Source organism: Nycticebus coucang, chromosome 23 (genome assembly GCF_027406575.1).
Source record: "Nycticebus coucang isolate mNycCou1 chromosome 23, mNycCou1.pri, whole genome shotgun sequence".
NCBI classification, from domain to species: domain Eukaryota; kingdom Metazoa; phylum Chordata; class Mammalia; order Primates; family Lorisidae; genus Nycticebus; species Nycticebus coucang.
In genome coordinates this window covers 34636960-34657908 of record NC_069802.1, presented here as the reverse complement: position 1 = coordinate 34657908, position 20949 = coordinate 34636960, and the positions used below count along the sequence as shown (strand labels likewise).

The window sequence follows — 20949 nt, the reverse complement described above, 5'->3', positions numbered from 1 at the left end:
CAACCGTAGTGTGATCTTCTCAAATGAAACTATAATTTAATAAAAAAAAAAAAAAGAAAGAAAGAAAAGAAAAGAAAAGCAGCCTAAACCTGGTGCCAGCCTAGTGTGTTCTGAGAAACAATTTGTGTGGCTCCCGGCTCCACCACTTACTCAGAACAGACTTTGTGTAACCATTTACCTTCAGCTTCAGTTTCCCCTAGGAGGTGGGACAATGATTCTCCTCTCACAGATAAAACAGTTTATGGGACAAATGCCCAGGACAAGGCAAGCCTACGAAGGCCATTTTCTTCCCTGCCCCCGCTGGTGCTACAACTTTACAAACACGCAACTGACTCTCTGCAGTTTGTCTCTGCTGCCCCTGAAAGCCAGCAGCACTCATCTTTTACAATCACGTAGGTCACACCTTACCTACCACAGTAATTGCACGAAACATCCTCAAGTTTTCACCTAGATGTGAAAACAACTCAAATGGCCAAAACAGCACAGCCTGGCCTCTCATTGAACGTAAACCCTGGTCAAGTTCAGCGTAACAGCTTTGATCAATCACAGCTTTTAAAACAGCAGCAACAGCAAGCAACTCTCCCACGAGGCTGTAAAGTCCCTACAGGTTAAGACCTCATTTATTCAACTTCACATTCTCCTAAAGGCCCATAGGAGTGGCCTGGGGCACCCAACAGACGGTGATAGGAATGATGAACCACACTAGGGCCTAAAAGGCTGCTCAATTGTTATTAAATGAAAAATATAAAAATAAAAACAGAGGGGGTGGACCCTCTGCCTAATGAGTAAAGATACAATTTTTAACATCTTTTATTATTACCATTATTTTTATTTTAATTTTTTAATCTCTGGACCTAGAGACCAAAGACCAGGTCTAGTTCTAACGTCATGGTTCCATGATCTCTGGCGAGTTGCTTTTTCTCTCCATACTTCAGTTTCCTTTGCTGTATAAGGATGCAAGATAAGTTTTCTAAAATCCTTTTCAGCTCAAAAATAAAGTGTCCACAATTTCTACACACACTTGTAGCAACTCTCTTCTGAGCCAGGCACTGTGCTGGGCACTGGGAGCCATGAGGGAGCAGAGGCCCACGGCCAGCCTCAGTGTGCTGTGGCTTACCAGGCAAAAGACAAGGACGACAGTCCAAGGCAGTGGCCGTCTGAGAGGGACGAGTGTTAAACTGTCAGCTGTGCAGATGAGGACTGGCTTTCCGGAGGGTGTGGGATTTGTTCCTGCTCTGATGCAGCCAACAGACCAGGCGCTGTGCCTCAGCACAAAAGCACAACCAGGACCCAGACACACGGCCCTGGAGGCCGGCTGGCAGGAGGCAGACACTTGGAGAAGGGAGAAGAATCGCCAGCAGAGCGATCTGTGGAGCAAAGGCGGGAAGGCAGGGCACCAGGCTGACAGGAGTGAGCCCAGCCCTGCCTGCACTGCGGGAGGCGCAGGGGGAAGCGGGGAGCATGCGGCTGGCAGGGAGCCTGAAACACCAGGTGATGGCGTCCAGATTCCAGTTGGTCCAACAAAGTCACCCAGCACGCTCAGTGATGAACTGTGCTTCAATGTCATGGGGTCACTGATTTTGTATCCAAAAACACTTTGTTTTGTGTAATAGAAAGAAAGATGAAAGGAAATCCCCCCAAACAGTAATTTAAATAAATTTATTTGTGAGAGAAAAACATCTGAACGTCAGGTACAGTTGGCCCACAGTGACCCAGCAGCAGTCCCAGCTCATTGTGGGAGTGCAGTCACGCAGTCTGCAGGAGAGAGTCCTGGGGAACATTAGCTGAACATCCATCAGAATTCATAAAGCCATCTGAGGTGGGCATCACACGATGCGTAATGAACATGATACAGTCATAAAAACACAATATCAAATACTCACCGCTTTGTGAGTCACAGACTACTATAGAAACAATTTAGGCCCCTTTTTAAAAAATGAAAAAATATTTCTGTTACAGCCTTATTTCAAGGATTTTCAGTTACATACAGCTTTATACATTTTCACTTACAAAAGACAGCAAGAGAACGCCTTCTCAAGTACCTATGCGTAAAACATGTTACTTGTTTGATGTCTGCACTCCGGAGGATACTTCGACGTGTATGAATTCAGATAAAAGCATGGAACTGTGTGTGGCAAAATCCTGGCTGGCGGTCAAGACTTGGAGAGTTTTCATATTTAGTGATAAAAAAATTACATCGGGGAGAAAAGCAGCGAGAACACAGAGAGAAGCAACATCGTTCTTCCTCGATGAAGCGATCTAAGTCCAGAGAATGGGCTCTGCACGCTGAGTTCAAGGTGTGTGGTCCCAAAGATGAGTTCCTTAGAATCCAAGGAGCTGCGGCTGTGCGGCAACACTTAATGTTGAAGGGCGTTGGGAGGAAAGTGTTAACTGAACTGGAGATGGTCACTGATAAAACAGGCTCCCAGAAGTCCACAGGCACACCCAGCGGGGAAGGGCAGCCAGGGCTGCCGAGCCAGAGAAGAGCGCACTCACTGAACAGCACACATAGAGCTTCTAGGAGGGTTGACAGTTCTTGACAGAGGTTCCTGGTTGTAGTTTACAATGTCTGCCTTCACCACCCTCTGTCATAAAAGAAAGCAGAGTTATCAGAACATTGAGAAAGTTATAAAGTATATTTAAACTTATAAATATACTTATAAATAAACCTAAAATATACTCCTTAAAGTATATTTTTATTTTCTGAACTTTGGTGAACTCCTGATGATATAGATACCACATTGAGCTGATATTAAAAGATCAACCAGAATAAAGTAATGGAAAGCTAGATTTGTTTGTTTTTTTTTGAATAAAGGAGGCAACTCTGTTTTTGTCTTTCCCAGTTTTATGACATTAATTTGAGGTTATCACAAGTCTCATAAAAAGTGACAAACCAATATGAAAAATTAAACCCTGATTATAATTTAAAGAAAAGGAATTAAAATTAATCATTCGCATATATTTTAATTCATAGACAAAACCTCATCACGTGAAAGTAACGTCATTATTCATCAGTATTTCCTTAAGTCACATATTTAGCCATAACTTTTCTTACAATGTTTACAGTAGTTTTTCAGTTAGTAAGAAGAGGTATAAATGTTAGAAGATTAACATACAAGGCAAAAATGTTTTGAGCAACCCGTTTTTAAAAACTTCCAATTTTTAAAACTTTCCTCCCAAATTCCTAACTTGCTTCTAAATAGTTCACTATTGGATTTTGAATAATAACTCTTAAAAAAATATGGCACAATGAATAATTTTCAAAATTACCTCATATTCATGTTCTTAAAATAATGTAAACTAAGAGATACTTTTAACTCTTGTCTCCTCCTTCCCTCTAACACACTCTTCAAGTGAATTTAGCAATATGCCCTACTATTCATCTCTAAGTAATAAGTTAAATTAAACAAATCCTTTACTGTTTTCTACACTTTTACTAAGTCTGCACATGCAAGCAGACAAAGAAGGGTAATTCAAGGCAAATTTTAAAAATACTCTTCAAATTACCAGGCTATTTCAGGAAAAATGGAAAGGAATGAATAATGAAATAACCGTCTCAATTCTCCACTTCACTGCATGTGTAATAAACACAACCATAAAGACAAATATGTTTGAAAGTGACTGAAATGTTATTTTAATTTGTTCCCAATTTCTTGTTTAATGGGTTAGTCTCTTGGCAAAAGGCCAATTTTTCAGTTCAAAAACGGAACTTAATGCAATATTAATTTCCAATAATATATAATAACCACCTGAACTTCCCTATTCATAACGAATAAAGAACAAGATGGCATTGACTAGTTCTCCCCCTCCCCAGACGGTAACAACGTATCCGTTAATACCTGCGCTACTGTACAGAGCAGACTGTGCTCTGAGCAGAGCTGGTACGCGGATCATCTTCTTCCGGATACTTCACTATTTCTGCCCTGACAATACGCTGTCAATTCCACACAACATAAAGAAGACAAAGAAGAAAGAATAAAAAAAAATAGACAAAATGGAAAGTATGTTCAATGACTGAAAATAGAAGAAATACCAAAGTAGAAAAAGAAAATTAACATATATATTTAAACAAGTCACAAATGAAACAGTAGAATGCACACAAAAGGAAAGAAAATAAATGAGCAAGGACCCGAGAAACATTCTCTACAATTCTATTTATTAAAATAGACGAGTCACAGACCAGAGCAAAGACCATTACCAGAGTAATGAACAACTGAGATATTTCTTAATTCTTTGAAAACAGAACTTGAAAGTGGTGCTTTCAGTGTGTCTGTAGGGCCTGAGGGAATATTCTGGGAATTCCTGGGGAAATGGAGGGCTGGGCTGGTGCAGGTGGATAAAGGGTCCTGAGGAAGATGATGGTGTGCTTATTGATGAACATCAAATATTGTTGATTGCTGCTGTAATGAGACTAAAATATAAATAAACAAATAAATATAAAATAGGTGTGTCCACTGCGCTTCCCCCACTGTAGTTCCACTTTTAATAATACCAAATGGAATTATGGGGGTTTCTAGGCTACAGCAGTATCGCTCCCTTTGCAGAAGCACTAAGTACTTGGACATACTTGACTGAGGAGACCCTGGACCCATCACTCCACACCCGCAGTGCACAGGGGGTTACACTGAGCCTGAGGGGAAGAGAAACACACCCACAAGCCCTGTCGCATGCGTTGAGCAGGTCACAGTGGAAGGGTGAGGAGAGGAGGGAAGAAAATCAGAGGAAGTCATATGCCATTTACGAATTCTGTATTTAATAACATTACTTACTTGTCCGACACTTCCTCTCTGTGTTCACTCCCCCCATTCCTAACCCTAACCTCCACACTTCCAAATTCCACATAGCAGTAAACAAGTATAAGATGCCGTTGTAGGTCATGTAAAAACATTCATGAAATACTATATTTAAACACAACGGCTGCTGCTTTCAAATATCTAAGAGCTTTGCTAAATAATTGTTTTATTATACTGTTCTATTTTAATTGCCATAACCCTTAGAATGAAAGGACCACAAGGGACAGACATGTATGCAGGACAGACAACATGCTCCCCAGCGCTTCCAGATCTGAAACTATTTGCTTTTCCATGATTACAAGTATCTTATTTCCGAAACCTATCCTTCATTATTAATTAATGGATTCATTATAAATTAATTAATATAGAAAAGCATCTTAATGTGGGCTGCTGTGTGATGACATTTATAAATAAAGATTCGACAGACAACTGGGAAGAAGTCACCCGGATGCTGGAGCATATGAATTTATTACCCTGAGCCATGGCCAGCTCCTCCCTAGGGTCGCCAGGAAGCAGTGTCAGCTTCTGGACAAGACTCATGATTTACTAGGCACTTACCCTGACACTATCAACAGAAGCATTACCAGCTGCCAAAGGATTATAATGCGGCACATCAGTGAAATATCGTACACCATTATCTAACCTCCCCAAACCTGACTGTCTCATGCCAAACTATGGGTTACAACGAAGAAGAGGATTTTCATAATCAGTACACAACTCATCGATCCAACTAAATGTCACCTTAAACCCTGTCCTCTAAACACAGCCAGTTTACTGACCTGCGGCTGAGACATTCTGGTCAAAGTCCTGACTAACATTAATGACTTGGGTTTTCATCATTAATTTTCACCAAATTAATGAAGAATTAACAAGGCAGCATCTTTCTCAGGAGTCTCGACTGTTTGACATAAAGCTTTACACAATGTTTCTGAACTTAAAGTCATAAGTAAGTCTCTGTGGATTTAAAATTTTGCTTCCTATGAATAGAAAAACATAATTTCTATATCATAAACTTCACGGTAGGTGGTTTGGCTGTAGTTGGCTTGTTTATGAGCCATTTATTGAAGTTTTCAGAGAAAATGTTACCTACAAAACACCACCCTTTATTTTAGGAGCCACAGAGCCCACTCAATTATTCTCTGCTATTACTACATAGTCGATGGAGTAAAAATAGCAACAGAGGGAGGGTGCTGCTGGGTGAACAGCAGCAGGCCCCTGAGTCTGTCAGAGCATTTCTAAGGTTGATACTGCAAGGGCGAGGTAGCTGTCCAGAATGTCAACAGGAAAGGACGCTGGGGCTGGGGCTGGAAGGTGCAGAGGAGCACGGATGGACTCTTGGGGAGATGTGAGAACAATGTGTCCGATCACTCAGTTGCACCTTACTCCCGATTGTAGTGATGTATCTATCACTGCAGAAGCCAGATTGTCACGAAGTAACGTTATCTTCAAATCTAAAGTATTTGTCACTATCATTCATTCAAAACCAATCACTATCATAGGTATTACACACATCAAGGTCTGTGTGATTAGGCAAATCATGGTGATTTCTCTTTCACATATTTTCCCAGGCCAAAACCAAGTAAGTATTTTTTGTGTTTGAAAGCTACTTAAACAGCACAAAATACACACATCTTAGCCCTGTGTCTGACCATAGAAAATACAGAAATGAAAGTCTTTAAATCCTAGGAATTAAAAATATTTAATTTCCAGATTTCCAAATACTTTAATCAAGCCCTAGAAACAGGTACATCAGGATGTGTAACAATTTTCCACTGATATTAGCTCTAATTCCTTTAAAACACACACACAGAGTAACCATGAGAACAAACACAGGACTGCTAACTCCATAAGAGGTAAAGAGAAACTCAAAGAATAATTACATCTTTTTAACCTGCATGGAGTAGAGATGAAGTGGGGAAAATTGAGAAAAAAATGTAATTGGTTTTATGTAATTGTTTACAACTAAGCCACTTCTGAAACTTAACTTTAAACTATAAGCTCATGCTCTGATTTTTCATTCTGTCAAATACATGAATTAGTCCAATTATAGTGGTATTTTTAAGTTCTTCACTGCTGGTATTCATGTCTAGGAATAGTGAACAAACTAAGAAATCCACAATAATTAGCAATGCTATTAAACAACAAAACAACATTAAGAACTAATATCATTACAGGCGAACATGAAGAACACAGAACTCTGAAAGAACTTAAAGGAGACAAAACGACATGTCAGCACCTTAACATGTTAACTACTGATGAAATTTGTATTATAGTAATATATTTTTTCCAACAAAATAAACAAAATGAGGTTTCAAGGCAAATTCGGCAAAAAGTTACCATTCCTCATCTTCTACAAGGAGCACAACACACACAACACTTTAGGGACATGCGCATGGAATACATAAATGGGAAAGGATTCTTGGGCGGAATCTAATGTCTTATAATAAATCCTTTAAATTTTTAAATATCAAGTTCAAGATAATCACCTGTGACTGTTCTATTTCTGCTTTGTTTAATTTGATTCCAAGGATTTCAGCAGCGACTTTCTGAAAACACAGGAAGACCTACATAACAAAAATAGGCTTAAGTGATTTAAAACAGGCATGCTTCAGTTACCTTCAAATAAATTGAATTTTCTAAAACATGATAAACAGCAAGAATTACAAACATAAAATGTAACAAGTGATTCTAAGAATAGCTTTATTTGTCAAATATAAGACATCTTAAATGTAATAATTTTTTTAAATGATTAAACCATCATAACTTGAAAAACCAAGCAATTTGCTGAATTGGTCTAAATTTACATTTATAGCTAAAAGCATACATTTTAAAATATTTAACACGACAATTTCAACTACCACTTTTTAAAAACAACAAAAATCCATACCTACTAGCATAATGAACTCTCCTAATTCCTGAAGAACATGAAAATAAATCTATCTATACTTTACTACCCTGGTTTTTCCCTGCCAATTCCATGTTGGTCTTTCGAGCATGTTAGACCTTCAGAGGTCTTACTTTCCAGGCCTTTAATACTCTCTGTGGCTCCCATATCCATTTCAGCAGATCCTCTGTATCTTTAAGTAAAGCAGCTTGGTGCTCTTTACTGTACTTTATCAGTCAAAGGACAGAAGCAGTTGACTCTGTCAAAGTTGAACAAAAACCTACAAACACTTTTCTATGGACAGCCTTTCAGACACAGTGAGCTCACACAGGGTGTGAGTGTCAGCCCTTCAGTCCTGACGTTCACGCCAGTCTCACTTATCTTTCCTTTATAAATGTGCTGCACAATCTTACCTCTACTCATTTATGAATCTTTACTGAATATTTACCACAAGTTCACTAATTTAATGTTTATTTCTAATTAAAAGAGATACATATCCCTGAAAGGCTTATGCCATTTATACCCCTGAAGATATAACATATTTTAGTTCACTAATGGTCAATAGTCAAAGAAGAACAGGAAAGTGGAGAGAAAGAGAGTGATGATAAAAGAAGATGAGCAAAGAGGAGAGAGCACAAAGCACGGAGGCTCTGGGAGGACCTGGGAGGACCTGGGAGGCTCTGGAAGGACCTAGGAGGACCTGGGAGGATCTGGGAGGCTCTGGGACGACCTGGAAGGCTCTGGGATGACCTGGGAGGACCTGGGAGGCTCTGGGAGGATCTGGCAGGCTCTGGGAAGCCACTGGAAGACGTCCATTCTGAGTGAAATGAGAGCCACGAGAGGGTGGCCAATGTGACCTTTATCTTACCAGGATCAATCCAGTTGTTGCACTGAGCATTCACTGTACAAGATCAACTGTACAAGAAGAAAAATCAGCAAGGACACTAATGTAAGAGATTCTAGAGGGTGAACCCAAGTGGTAGAAGATAGGAAGAAACAGTCACCAGGTTCTGGATATAACTGGAAAGCAGAGCCAGCAGGACTTGATGACAGATGGTTGTGGGGTGAGAGGAGGAGACGGATCCGCTATTCAGCAACGTGAGGAAGACCTGAGAGGACGTTGCTTCCTGGTCTGAGAGACCAGAGGAGGGAACAGCAAAGCTCAGTGCTGATGTGTCAACCCTGCAATTCTTAGACAGCTGAGTGGACGGGCCGAGAGAGCACTGGATACATTATTGTAGCTCGGGCAAGAGGTCTGGGCAAAGCTTGAGACTAAGCCAAGTCACTAAGGGAATAAGTTTAGGAAAAGGGACAGCCAAGACTGAACCCAAGAGAACTACAATATTTAGGGGCTGGAGAGATAAGCAGCAGTCAGTCAAGGGCACTGAGAGAGCAGAGCGTGAGCCTGGGCGAAAACCAGGAGTGGACGTGTCCAGGAAGCTAAGTCATAGCATTTCGAAGAGGAGGATGTGACCAATTATTTTATATGCTGCCACTAAATCATGATGGGCACAGAAAACTAACCCCTAGACTCATCAGAAAGGAGGATATCAGTGAGCTGGAATGCTGAGGAAGCAATCTGATGGGCCTGTGGGAGAGAAACCAGGAGGGCAGGAACTGGAGACAACACACTTGAAACATCCTGCCAGAGTCTGAAGGGAAGAAATAAAGCAATAGGTCGAGAAGATGTGAGATAGAGAGTCTTCTTATTGTTTTTAAAATGTCATAACATTTTGTATGCTGAAAGAATAATCCAGTAGATGGGTAAAAATATGATGTGGGAAGGACAGAGAATTACTAAAGCAATGCCAGTGATTAGGCCCAGGAAACACGACTGCTGCATGATGGAGGAGTCGGCCTAGCGAGGAGCACAGACCACAGTGACCACGGGGAAGGCAGGAGGCACAGGGCAGACGGGCCGGGGCAGGACGGAGGCAGATGTGGTGCTGGTCAAGTCGTCTTTCTGCATTCCACATTTCTTATAAAATAGGAAACAAGGTCATCAGCTGAGAGAACAGAGGAAGACGTTCTGAGCATCTGAAGTGAGAAGAGAAGCTGTGAAAACAGTCATCTAGGTGAGGCAGACAGACGGCAGACTAGGGACACGTGGTGTAATTACCAAGCCACATTAAGGCCCACTTGCAGTCAGTAATTATGATTTAAAGGGAAACCTCCAACATGGCCTCTGTGCCATGTTTGTGGGTACAGCCGTGGAGAAGTGGAAGTGTGGTTTACATCAGAATTAGGGTTTAGCCAAATGAGTCTGACAAGTTAAAGAGAGGAAAGAGAATTAAGGGTATATGCATGGCAATAATTTTGACTGCCATGAGATTTAGGTTCAGAAAAGAGGAAAATGAAGACATGAAAGGAGGTTAGGCTTCTTGAAAAGATGTTAGGATCAATGACTTGTGAGTCCTGGGATGACCAACGACCAGGTTCTCTGTCTCCAAGAACGGGAGACGGGATGGGTGGTGGTCAATGATGAGGACACCATGTCCTCGGAAGGGTGGAGTAATCTGTAATGATGAGATCCGTGGCTGTGGGCAGCAGAGGAGAAACAAGGGCAGCGGAGCCACTCAGAACGATGACAGAGGCGGCTGGGAGACAGCACGGGGGTCAGGTGCTCAACTCCACAAGCAGTGAAGGGCAGTAACTTGAGCTGGAGAGGACCGCCAGTTGTAGAGGGATTCCATAATAACAAGCCATTTCAAAGGAGTGTTTAAAAAGAAAACAAGATTTTTTGACAGTGGTTAAATATAAGTATACGAAAAATACCAAGTGGTTAAAAACATGCTAAAATACTAGAAGCTTAAAAAATTCTAAAATGACAAAAGACCCCAAGGAAGAGAGGGTAGAAGCCCAGTCAATCTAGGAATGAGTTTGTCAAGAATTATTGACACTGAATTATTTTAAATGGTGTGGGTGGGCAGTGCCCATGTTCATATTATCCTGGGGAAAAGGCTTCCAGGAGGCCAAAATTTTAATGGGTCTAACCCCTAAAATGATTAATCTCCCTTTATATTATTTAATATTTATCCTAGGCATAAAAATTACAAAGTACATCATAAATAAAAAACATCAAAAAGATTAAACCAGAGGAAAAATTTCAAACCCCTTTTGGTTGAAAAATGTTAGGAATATTAACAAACAAAAAAGAAGGTAATAGGAAATATTTGCAAAAGTTATGACAATGGCTATTATCTCTAACATAAAAATGGTCATAGAAATTAACTTTTTAATTATAAAAAATTATGAACAGACAATAAGCAGAAAATGAGTAGCTAATAAAAATTTTAAAACTTCAACCTCAATTGTAATCAGAATTTAAAAAATGAAGGGTATTTTTGGGTGGGCGGGGGGTACAAATTTGAAAAGATTTAAAAATAAATAAATCCTGAATGTTAAAAAAGGTATAGTAGTGGGCGGCGCCTGTGGCTCAGTGAGTAGGGCGCCAGCCCCATATGCCGAGGGTGGCGGGTTCAAACCCAGCCCCGGCCAAACTGTAACAAAAATATAGCCGGGAGCTGTGGCGGGCGCCTGTAGTCCCAGCTGCTTGGGAGGCTGAGGCAAAGAGAATAGCGTAAGCCCAAGAGTTAGAGGTTGCTGTGAGCCGTGTGATGTCACGGCACTCTACCTGAGGGCGGTACAGTGAGACTCTGTCTCTACAAAAAAAAAAGGTATAATAGTAATGGCAATCATACTGTGCTGGGATAGCATAAATTAATTTAGCCTTTCTAGTGGTAATTTGGCAATGTTCACTCCTCTGTCAAGGAATTCATCTAAAAAAAATAATCAAAACTTCAAAAGCTTATGGATAAAATTTTATATTAGAACATTATGCCCTAAACGTAGAAAGGCCCCATACATTCAATAATACAAATACAGTCGAATACATTTTTGAATATTTATTTAATGAATTATTAAATCTATTTAATGTTTAATAACATGGGAAATTTTTCTACATATAAAAATATTAAGTAAAGAGGAGAAACAAAACTACATAATATGACCCTAATTTTTTTAAATAAGTATTTATTATAGTTAATACAATAGCCCTGGAGTGTCACTATTTGAGTTTGTCCTACCTTCACCACTTAGCTAAGTATCCTGGACAACAGAATGTCTACAGAACTACAGAACTTCTCTAAAATGGAGATGATCAGAACTGTTCAATGCCCAGCACAAAGTGCGTACTCAATACATGCAACCAATTTCTAGGACCATTTCTATTTGTCATAATTCTTCCAAATATTCCCTATTACCTTATTTTTTGTTTATTAATTTTCTTAACATTTTTCAACCAAAAGAATTTTGAAATCTTTTTGCTGTTTTTATTTATGATATCCTTTGTAATTTTTATGCCTAGGATAAATATTAAATAATATAAAGGGAGCCTAATCCTTTTGGGGGTTAAACCATTAAAAATCTAGCCTCCTGCATGCCTTTTCTCCAGGATAATAAGAACGTGGGAACATGCCTACGAAGGCCATTTAAAGAGGTCAGTGTCATAGCAAGCAGCAGTGTTAGTATTTTTGAGCATTAGAAAGATTCAGTGAAATCATATGAGATTATGAATGGTCATCTCTAAGTTTTGGGATTATGGGTGGCTTATATTCATTTTAATTCTCTGCATTTTAAAATTCCCTATAATAATCATAAAATTACATTAAATGAATTATAAAGTAATACAAACAGAATAGGCATATTATAGCTCATCCATTTTATGACTTCAATAGGAATTAATAGAAACATACTTCCTATGAATGTTAGTAAATAAAAGTAAAACATCACTTACAGTATGCAACATTCATGTTTTACTTACAGAGTCTCCTGTCTTGGCGGAGACAAAGTGACTACTGAAACCATTTTCCTGGCAAAACCGTAAGTGTTTTTCAGGTTTTACTGTTCGCATGTGCTCCAAATCAACTAGAAAAGTGTGAAAGAGAGAACAGAGTTCGACGTTAGAGTCAGTCAAAACATTTTTAACATGTTTAAATCTGACTTACTTTCCAATATTATATCCTAGCTGTGTAATCTGGGGCAACTTATTTAATCTCTTTGTACTTTAGTTTCCACATCTATAAATGGGAATAACAAATATGCTATTTTATACAGAGTTCTTTGAGAATTAATCCATGTACAATACACAATGACCAGCACATGACCCCTAAAAGAAAATGTAACTCATCTTTATTCTACAGACTCAGGCACACTGAGGGTGCTCGAGGAAGATCTACTTAATAATCACAGTGATTAGCAGAAGGCAAGGAGTACTCACCCGAGCATATTCAGCTTGAGATCGTTTAATTTCTCTAATAATTAGAATAGTTATGTAATCTCCATAAGCTTAAATTTTAACATAAATATCTAATTTTCTGCTAAACACAATCAATATCCCATTGCCTACTTAATCTATTCACAGCCATGGTTGAACTTCACAAACACACAATTCAGTTGCTTTCCAAATCTATCAGTCTGCAAAGTAACAGGCAAAGATACATTTCCTCAAATAGTTACACTTCCTCCCCAGTACTAGCTTTATCCAGGACAGTCTATCTTTTCAAATGTAATCCTTTATTGAACAGTTTCTCTTTTTACAACACTACAGACCCTATAAGGGTGTTGACTCAATGCCCTCAAATTATAAGGCAAATATATTCACAGGATTTAAGGACAACTAGGCCCTTTGTGTCAACATAGGAAAAAAAAACTTAAACTGATTTCCTGAGGAAGGGACCCAACTGACTTGTAAAAACTTGTAAATTTGCAAATCTAGTAAGCCTACATAATAGTGGTAATTGATTATCAACTAAAAAATGCTCTCATACTACATAAAAGGCTTTATATAAAGTTATATTGAAGGTCCGTAGTTTTAGGCTCAAGAAATCCTTCTTTAGAAGATTTTTGAACTTGTAGGGGGATGAATGCCTGAGCCCCATTTATGTTGCTTACCTTGGAAAATAAGTACTTTTTTTCTTTTCTGGACTCTAGTTGCTGTTCCTTACACATCACTGAGACTTCATTTATAAGAACAGGCCAAAAAACATCCAGATACCAAAGGCATCAATTTGTGGAAGATTAAAATACTAATCTATTAACATTGACATTTATATATCTAATTTATCATAGTATTGAAGTTAAAATACTTTCCTAACTCAATAAGAGTAAGAACAAATCATGTCACTAGGAAAAAACTCCAATGAGGTCACTATCCAATTAAAAAGTCATAAAGTTGTGTCATTTAATATGTGTGTGCATCTGTCTTTTTAGCAAAATAAGTCTATCTTTGTTGTCTTTTCTTTCTGTTTTTTCCCTCTCTCTTCCTCCTCCCAACTCTCCATCTATCACATAATAAAGAGATCAGAACTACCACTGCCCAACCAAAAGCACGGGTGCAACAATCACTTACTGAGCACCTGCTGGTTCTGTGGCAGTTGGTAAGAACCCAAAGACAAAAAATACATAATCTAATCCCTCAAAAAGTTAGCACCGGTATTATGAACATAAAATACCATTAAGAATCATAAAAGGGCAGTGCCTGTGGCTCAGTGAGTAAGGCACCGGCCCCATATACTGGAGGTGGCAGGTTCAAACCTGGCTCCGGCCAAAAAAAAAAAAAAAAAAAAAAATCATAAAAAATTTTCTTAAATAGCTGAGATGATCACAAGTGAGACAGCAGATATAAAGAAAAGGCCGACACCGCGTCTCCCTACAAATAGGGAGAAGCCTACAAAGCTCTCCAGGGTTCTGTAGTGCTCGTACTCAGTAGGCAACATCTCTGAGGGCTCAGTTACCAGAGGCTACGGTCTGATATTACATCCAAGAAATCACTGCCAAGTCCAATGACCTGAAGCTTTCTCCCTGTGTTTTCTTCTAGGAGTTTCAGATCTTCGAGTAATTTTGAGCTAATTTTTGTCACAGTGTAAGATCAGGGTCCAGCTTCCTTCTTTTGTGTGTGGATGTTCAGTTTTCCCAACACTGCTGGTTAAAGACCTTCTCCCATTGAGTGGTCTTGGCTCTGCTGTGGAAGATCACATGACCCCATCATCCATGAGGTTTATTTCTGGGCTCTCCAGCCTATTTGGAAGGCTAGGAAGAAATAAAGTGGAGCTCTTACTCAGCATGGTCGACACACAGAGGTCATATAATGCGTGTTTGATCTATGGAAATTAGGTCAACTGCAGGTGGTGCTCAATGTAGGGCGGTGGTCAGCTACGGAGGGTCTACTGTACAGCAATGGAAGGCCTTCAGAAGGCGGTAACCAAAGGCACAATGTAATCTGATCAGCTTAAAAATTACTCTGGCTGCCTTGAAGAGAAAGGATGTCCAAGGATACAAACAGAAGCAGAGAAACCACTTCAGGAGATTCTGAAACAACCTAAATTCTTTCAAAATTTTCAAAAGCATTTGGGGGCTCATAACAGCCTTGGCAGATAGATAAGTATTGTCTTAATTTCATACACAAAAAAACCCCTGATGTTTAGACTGACCTAACCAAAAGCCCAAATCTCGCCCCAAACCTGTAGCACCAGAATTAGAACCATGCCATCTGCTTTAGGAGCCTCTACCTGGATTTGAGGCTCCTAAAGAAGAAAGAGCATCAACTTCAAAGGTGATCATTTTAAGTCGAACTTTTACTTAGAATTTTAACTAAAATAATAATGATGTATAAACTTTAAATAATCACTGTAGCTGGTGATTTACTTTAAAGTATTAATTAATAACAATAAATCATAAACCAGAGGCCATAAGCATTATGGAAGAATATAAGATATGTTCTGACTTAGCACTTGATTATATAAAGCCTTTACAAAGTACTTGCAGCTGTTCATACAAGTTGTGAAATTACATAAGGTTTAAAAATGATCCATCATGATTTGACCAAACATGACAAGCAAAATTCCCTTAATAATTTATTAAACTTGATTTACATGTGCTTAAAATTATGTATATATTTTGACTTATAAAACACACAGGCTAATGCTAATAAGCCAGGTATGGAACAACCTCCCTTCCTATGTCCTATTTGTTTACTGGCATTCAGGATTCCTTCCTTATTCAAGATCTCCATTGCATTCGCCTATATAATTACTGATAACAATGAGCAGAACCGTCTCGAAAGATACATTATTAAGTGGAGTAGCTTATTTTAAACCCAGATATATCAAATGTAATAACATCACATCTATTAATCAGACTAAATGATGTACAGTTTTAAGTAAAACTTTAAAATTCTGAAACACTTTACAAAGTATATTATTTGGCCTGAGGCTTAATAATGTTCCTATTTTCCCAAATATTTTTCAACATGCTATAGAGAGCATATTCTATAATAAATATGATGTCTTTCAAACTAGAATGTCACTCCATGTTTTTTAAAAAGAGAAAGTATTATGTTATGCTAATTAACAATGTCTATCCCCATCAATGGAAAGAAAGCCTTAAAAGTGCAAACTACCTTTTTTTTTTTTTTTAAGTTAATGGTCAATTCAAAAGTGCAAACTATTTTTATCCCTTGGTCCATAGACAATGTCAGGGACAATATTCTTGGTGAAGTAAGTGTGAAAAATGTCATTGTCTAACTTAAAAAAAGTAAAGCAAAATATAAATATCGTACTTGTACAGAGTTTCGCAGTAATTTTCAGGTTATCAAGGAAACATCTAGAGTGTTGATCTGGTTATACTCAATTCAAACAAACTACTTGTCACATTAACTACCTCCAGGAAGTTACTCCAAACACAAAATAAACTGTTTATGCCCCTACTCAGATAGATAACATGACAGATTGTTATTAGTTGAAGACAGATGAAGTACATTGATTTGACTGCAAGCATGTGTTTAATTTTACCCTGCCACGCACACTCGCTAATGCTGTCCTTCCCTGATGGCACAGTAAATCACGCCATATTAGAAGAAATGCAAATGAAAGAAAATTAAAAACTACCCGAGCTTGACTTTGACTTTGTAGATTCTTAAACTACAAATCTTCTTATAAATATCACTGCCTGAAAATCTCTGAGCTCCACAAACAGAAAAAGATAAAAAGACAAAAGATGGGATCAAAGAAGCTACTTTAGTTTTTAATATAAATGTACAGAGCTCAAGGCAGTTGAACTTTTCTTCTGTATACCAGCTTTTATGCTTCTTTATGAAATGTCTCTTCCTTCCTATTCCCACTGTCTACAGTTTTAAACATTCGTGTAATCAATTTGTATAAACATTTCCTATAGTAAGGATGCTAGCCTTGTTTCAAACATTCCCCTCAGGTTAAGAGGCTCCTTTTAAATGTTTCACGGGTCTTCGGAAACACAGGAATTAAAATTCTATGACGTCAAACACTGCGGCAGATAGTAAGTCCGCTGCTATTTAAACTACACTTATTCTATTGCCACATGCAGCTAAAAACAGACGGGTAAAAAAGGCATTATGTAATAGCCACTCATAAAGTATTTGTTGAGTGAAGAATAATCTTTTTGGCTCTTAAAATGAATATAAATTGTCAACTGTGTCTAAAATAATATATATTCTTTCCTTTCACGGGAATAGTATACAGCACTGAAAATTAATGTACTGGAGTGTCACACGACAGTAAGAGTGAGTCTCACAATGAGTGACAGATGCAAGACACAAAACAACAGACGAGAGCGTTTACGCGAAAGTGTAAAATGGAAGAACTAAATAGCATTTGATGAAACTACAAAGACAAGCAAGGACAAGGTCAGGACAGAGGAGAATGGCTGCTCTTGGTGTAGAAAGGAGGTGGATCCAGGCACCTGGTTGGCCTCTGGGATGCTGGCAATGCTTTCTTTCCTGACTTGGGAATCACTACCCTTTGAACTATGTACATATTTTATATACTCTTCTGAATGTGTATCTCATTATATTAAAAAGCCCTACTAAAATTTTAATAAGAAGGGCAACGCCTGTGGCTCCATGGGTGGAGCGCAGGCCCCATATACCGAGATTGCCCCAGCCAAACTGCAACAACAAAAACAAAAAAAAAAATAACTGGGTGTTGTGGTGGGCACCTGTAGTCCCAGCTCTCAGGAGGCTGAGGCAAGAGAATCGCCTAAGCCCAAGAGTTGGAGGTTGCTGTGAGCTGTGATGCTATGGCCCTCTACCGAGGGTGATAAAGTGAGATTCTGTCTCTACAAAATAAATAAATAAATAAATGAAATGAAATGAAATAAAATTGTAATAACAATATGAATTCTTCTCTCACATCTCATTTTTCCTAAGATCATATGTAAAGGGTCTCTACTACAAAAATATTCACAGCTTTCATTTTTCCCAAGGACCTCTTTTAATTCTTGAATCATCAATTCATATTTTTTGTCCTACCTATATATGTCACAAACCTTGTGAGTTTTCTTTTCAGATATTACCTGGTTGATCCTTTGTTAATTTCTTTGCTTCCAGCAAGTCTCTTAACACTTTTAATAGATTTTATGTATTGTTGCAAAATTTGCATAATCAATGTGCATTGTGTAGATACTGTGCAGTTACGTTCAAAGCCAAAAACCAACCTATAAGGATTCTGAGAGGATAATAATGAATACTCTCCACTCTGTAGTTCCCAAAACAATACCAACAGCAGCCAGTACCAAGAGAACAGAGAGAAGAGCACATAAGATTCATGTTATTTCTGCAGTTTCACTAATTAGAATATCTAAATCTTCACAAGTAACAGATAATTCATAAATGTTTCTCTCCCATCAGGTTAAAATGAAATAATGGGTCTATACAAGGGCATAATACTATCTAGTAAGTAAATTTTTCTGTATTTGTGGCTGTCTACAACTTTTGTTACTTTGTATAACATTTGTGTATAAATCAATCGTGAAGATTAGCATTTGCTCACATACCAAAAGCCTAAAGGAATTGGAGAATTAACAAATTTCCTTTTCTTATTTTAATCCATGTTTTAGGAATTTCACATAGGAATTGTTATTAGACAATTTTATAATGGCACAGTCCTATTGGGTTTATTTGCAAAGTTCTATATAATAGGTAGAAATTACAAGGACTAAATTCTCTCATACCACTCATACATAGATATACATGAGAAAAAGAAGTGTACTGTCTTCCCTAGAAACTAGTATACTCTCGCATCATGCAAAGAACAGAGGGCCTAGTAATAACTGCCTTGACTGGGCAATTAGGTTATTTCTTTTTTAAAAATATTTTCTCCTATTTTTCAATTATCAACAATAACTGGGAGAGGAGGGGTGATAAAAGCTAATTTAAAGTAACATGAAGGCCAGGTGTGGTGATTTAGGCCTATAATCCCAGCACTCTGGGTGGCTGAGGCGGGTGGTGTGCCTGAGCTCAGGAGTTGGAGACTAGCCTAAGAAAGAGCAAGACCCCATATCTAAGAAAATAGCCAGGCATTGTGGCAGGCACCTGTAGTACCAGCTGCCAGGGAGGCTGAGGCAAGAGAATTGCTTTGAGCCCAAGAATTTGAGGTTGCTGTGAGCTATGATGCCATGGCACTCTACCAAGGGCAGCAAACCGAGACTCTGTCTCAAAAAACAAACCAAAAAAAAAAGGAAGAAAAATAAATAAAATAAAATAACATGAAGATATCAAGAGTAAACAGAAAACTGCCCCCAAAACAATTCAGATGAATGACACTGATGTGGCACCACACATAAGAACTTTACACACACTCATCTACACCTCACGACAAGCATCGTTTGACACGTGAGGAAATGCAGGTGCAGAGAGGACAAACGACGTCACGTGAGGTCACGTCTGGTAGTGGCAGAGCCGCCACTCAACCCCAGGAAGCCTTGCTCCAGAGCCTGCGTTCTTTTTTTTTATTGTTAAATCATAGCTGTGTACATTTGTGCAATCAAGGGGTACAATGTGCTGGTTTCATATACAATCTGAAATATTCTCATCAAACTGTTAACGTAGCCTTCGTGGCATTTTCTTAGTTATTGTATGTAGACGTTTGTATTCTGCATTTAGTAGGTTTCGCCTGTACCCATTCTAAGATGCACCGTAGGTGTGGCCCCACCCATTACCCTCCCTCACCCCAACCTCCCCCCTCCCTGCCCCTCCCTGGGCCCTTTCCCCCTATTCTTGTGCTATAGTTGGGTTATAGTCTTCATGTGAAAGCTATAAATTAGCTTCATAGTAGGGCTGAGTACATTGGATACTTTTTCTTCCAGAGTCTGCATTCTTAACTGCCACAGGACTTTTCTTCATGTGTGTAGTAGTTTGGGTCTGGTGCTTTTCACACCACATTGTTTCATCCATGTCTTCCCAATGAGATGTAAATCATTCATTGTCACTGCCATAAAAGACTCCTTTGTATGAACAACACAATCTATATACCTTTTGTCCAACTAATGAACACTTGTTTCCAACAGCTAGGTGCTAGCAACAATGAAGTCATGAACATTCTCTGCACGCGTCACCTGCAGCTGTCTCTCTGAGATGCACTGCAGAGTGGAACTGCTGACTCATGCAATATGAATGTTCAGCTTTACAAAACGCCAACATGTTTTCAAAGTGGCTATGCCAATTAATAATCCATCAGGGAGTGAATATGAGTCCCTGTAGACTCACGTGAGTATCACTCGCTATCATTAGGCTTTGAAATTTGTGGCAGTCCAGCAAGTTCAAGCTTCTCATTGGGTCTTGCTTTGCATTTCCTTGATTCGTGAGGGGACTGCACTTCTTTTCCACATCATTGGGCCTTCTGTCTTTCTTCATCTGGAAAACTCGTATTTATGCTTTAGGACCTTTTTTAATGAATTGCCTTTCTCTGGTAGATATGAAAAGAATACCAGCCTTTTATCAGTTATCTGTGTTACACCTCCCTCGTCCCAGTTTGTGGCTTGTCTTTGGAATTTTTCTTTAAATTCCAGAATATTATGGGAGTATAAATGTTTTGGCTACATGAATTGTACAATGTAAGTCAAAGTTATAAATGTGCCCATAACCCAGTAGGTATGAATTTACCCATCCCCTGCTCTGCCTTCCCACCCGCTTGATTTCTGTTGAGTTTTACCTCTCTATGTGCACGTGAGTGTTGATCAATTAGTTCCAATTTAATGGTGAGCTCATGTGGTGTTTGTTTTCCATTCTTGTAATACTTCACTTAGGAGAATGGTCTCTAGCTCCATCCTGGTTGCTATAAAGATATTAGTTCACCATTTTGCTAGAGCTGGGTGGTACTCCATGATACATATACATACCATGGAGGGTCATTTCCTACAATCAAACGTGCTTATCTTCTATAGTTGATATATTCAATGTTT

The 20949-nt window shown here is 38.7% G+C and overlaps 1 protein-coding gene across 2 annotated transcripts in view; it reads right to left on the bottom strand.

Moving 5' to 3' along the window:
- Nucleotides 1–1356: 1356 nt before the first annotated feature.
- The window catches only part of RAB28 (RAB28, member RAS oncogene family), a 62573-nt gene continuing 42980 nt past the window's right edge, over nt 1357–20949 (bottom strand). Inside the window, exons 5-8 of one of the 2 annotated variants that reach the window (XM_053577923.1) lie at nt 12500–12603; nt 7280–7357; nt 3840–3934; nt 1357–2585 (exon numbers count right to left, since the gene is read on the bottom strand). In XM_053577923.1, the coding sequence (XP_053433898.1) occupies nt 3845–3934; nt 7280–7357; nt 12500–12603 (272 nt within the window). In that variant the 3' untranslated portion in view covers nt 1357–2585; nt 3840–3844. The remainder of the gene's footprint in view (nt 2586–3839; nt 3935–7279; nt 7358–12499; nt 12604–20949) is intronic. The other variant, XM_053577922.1, reaches the window with a different exon arrangement.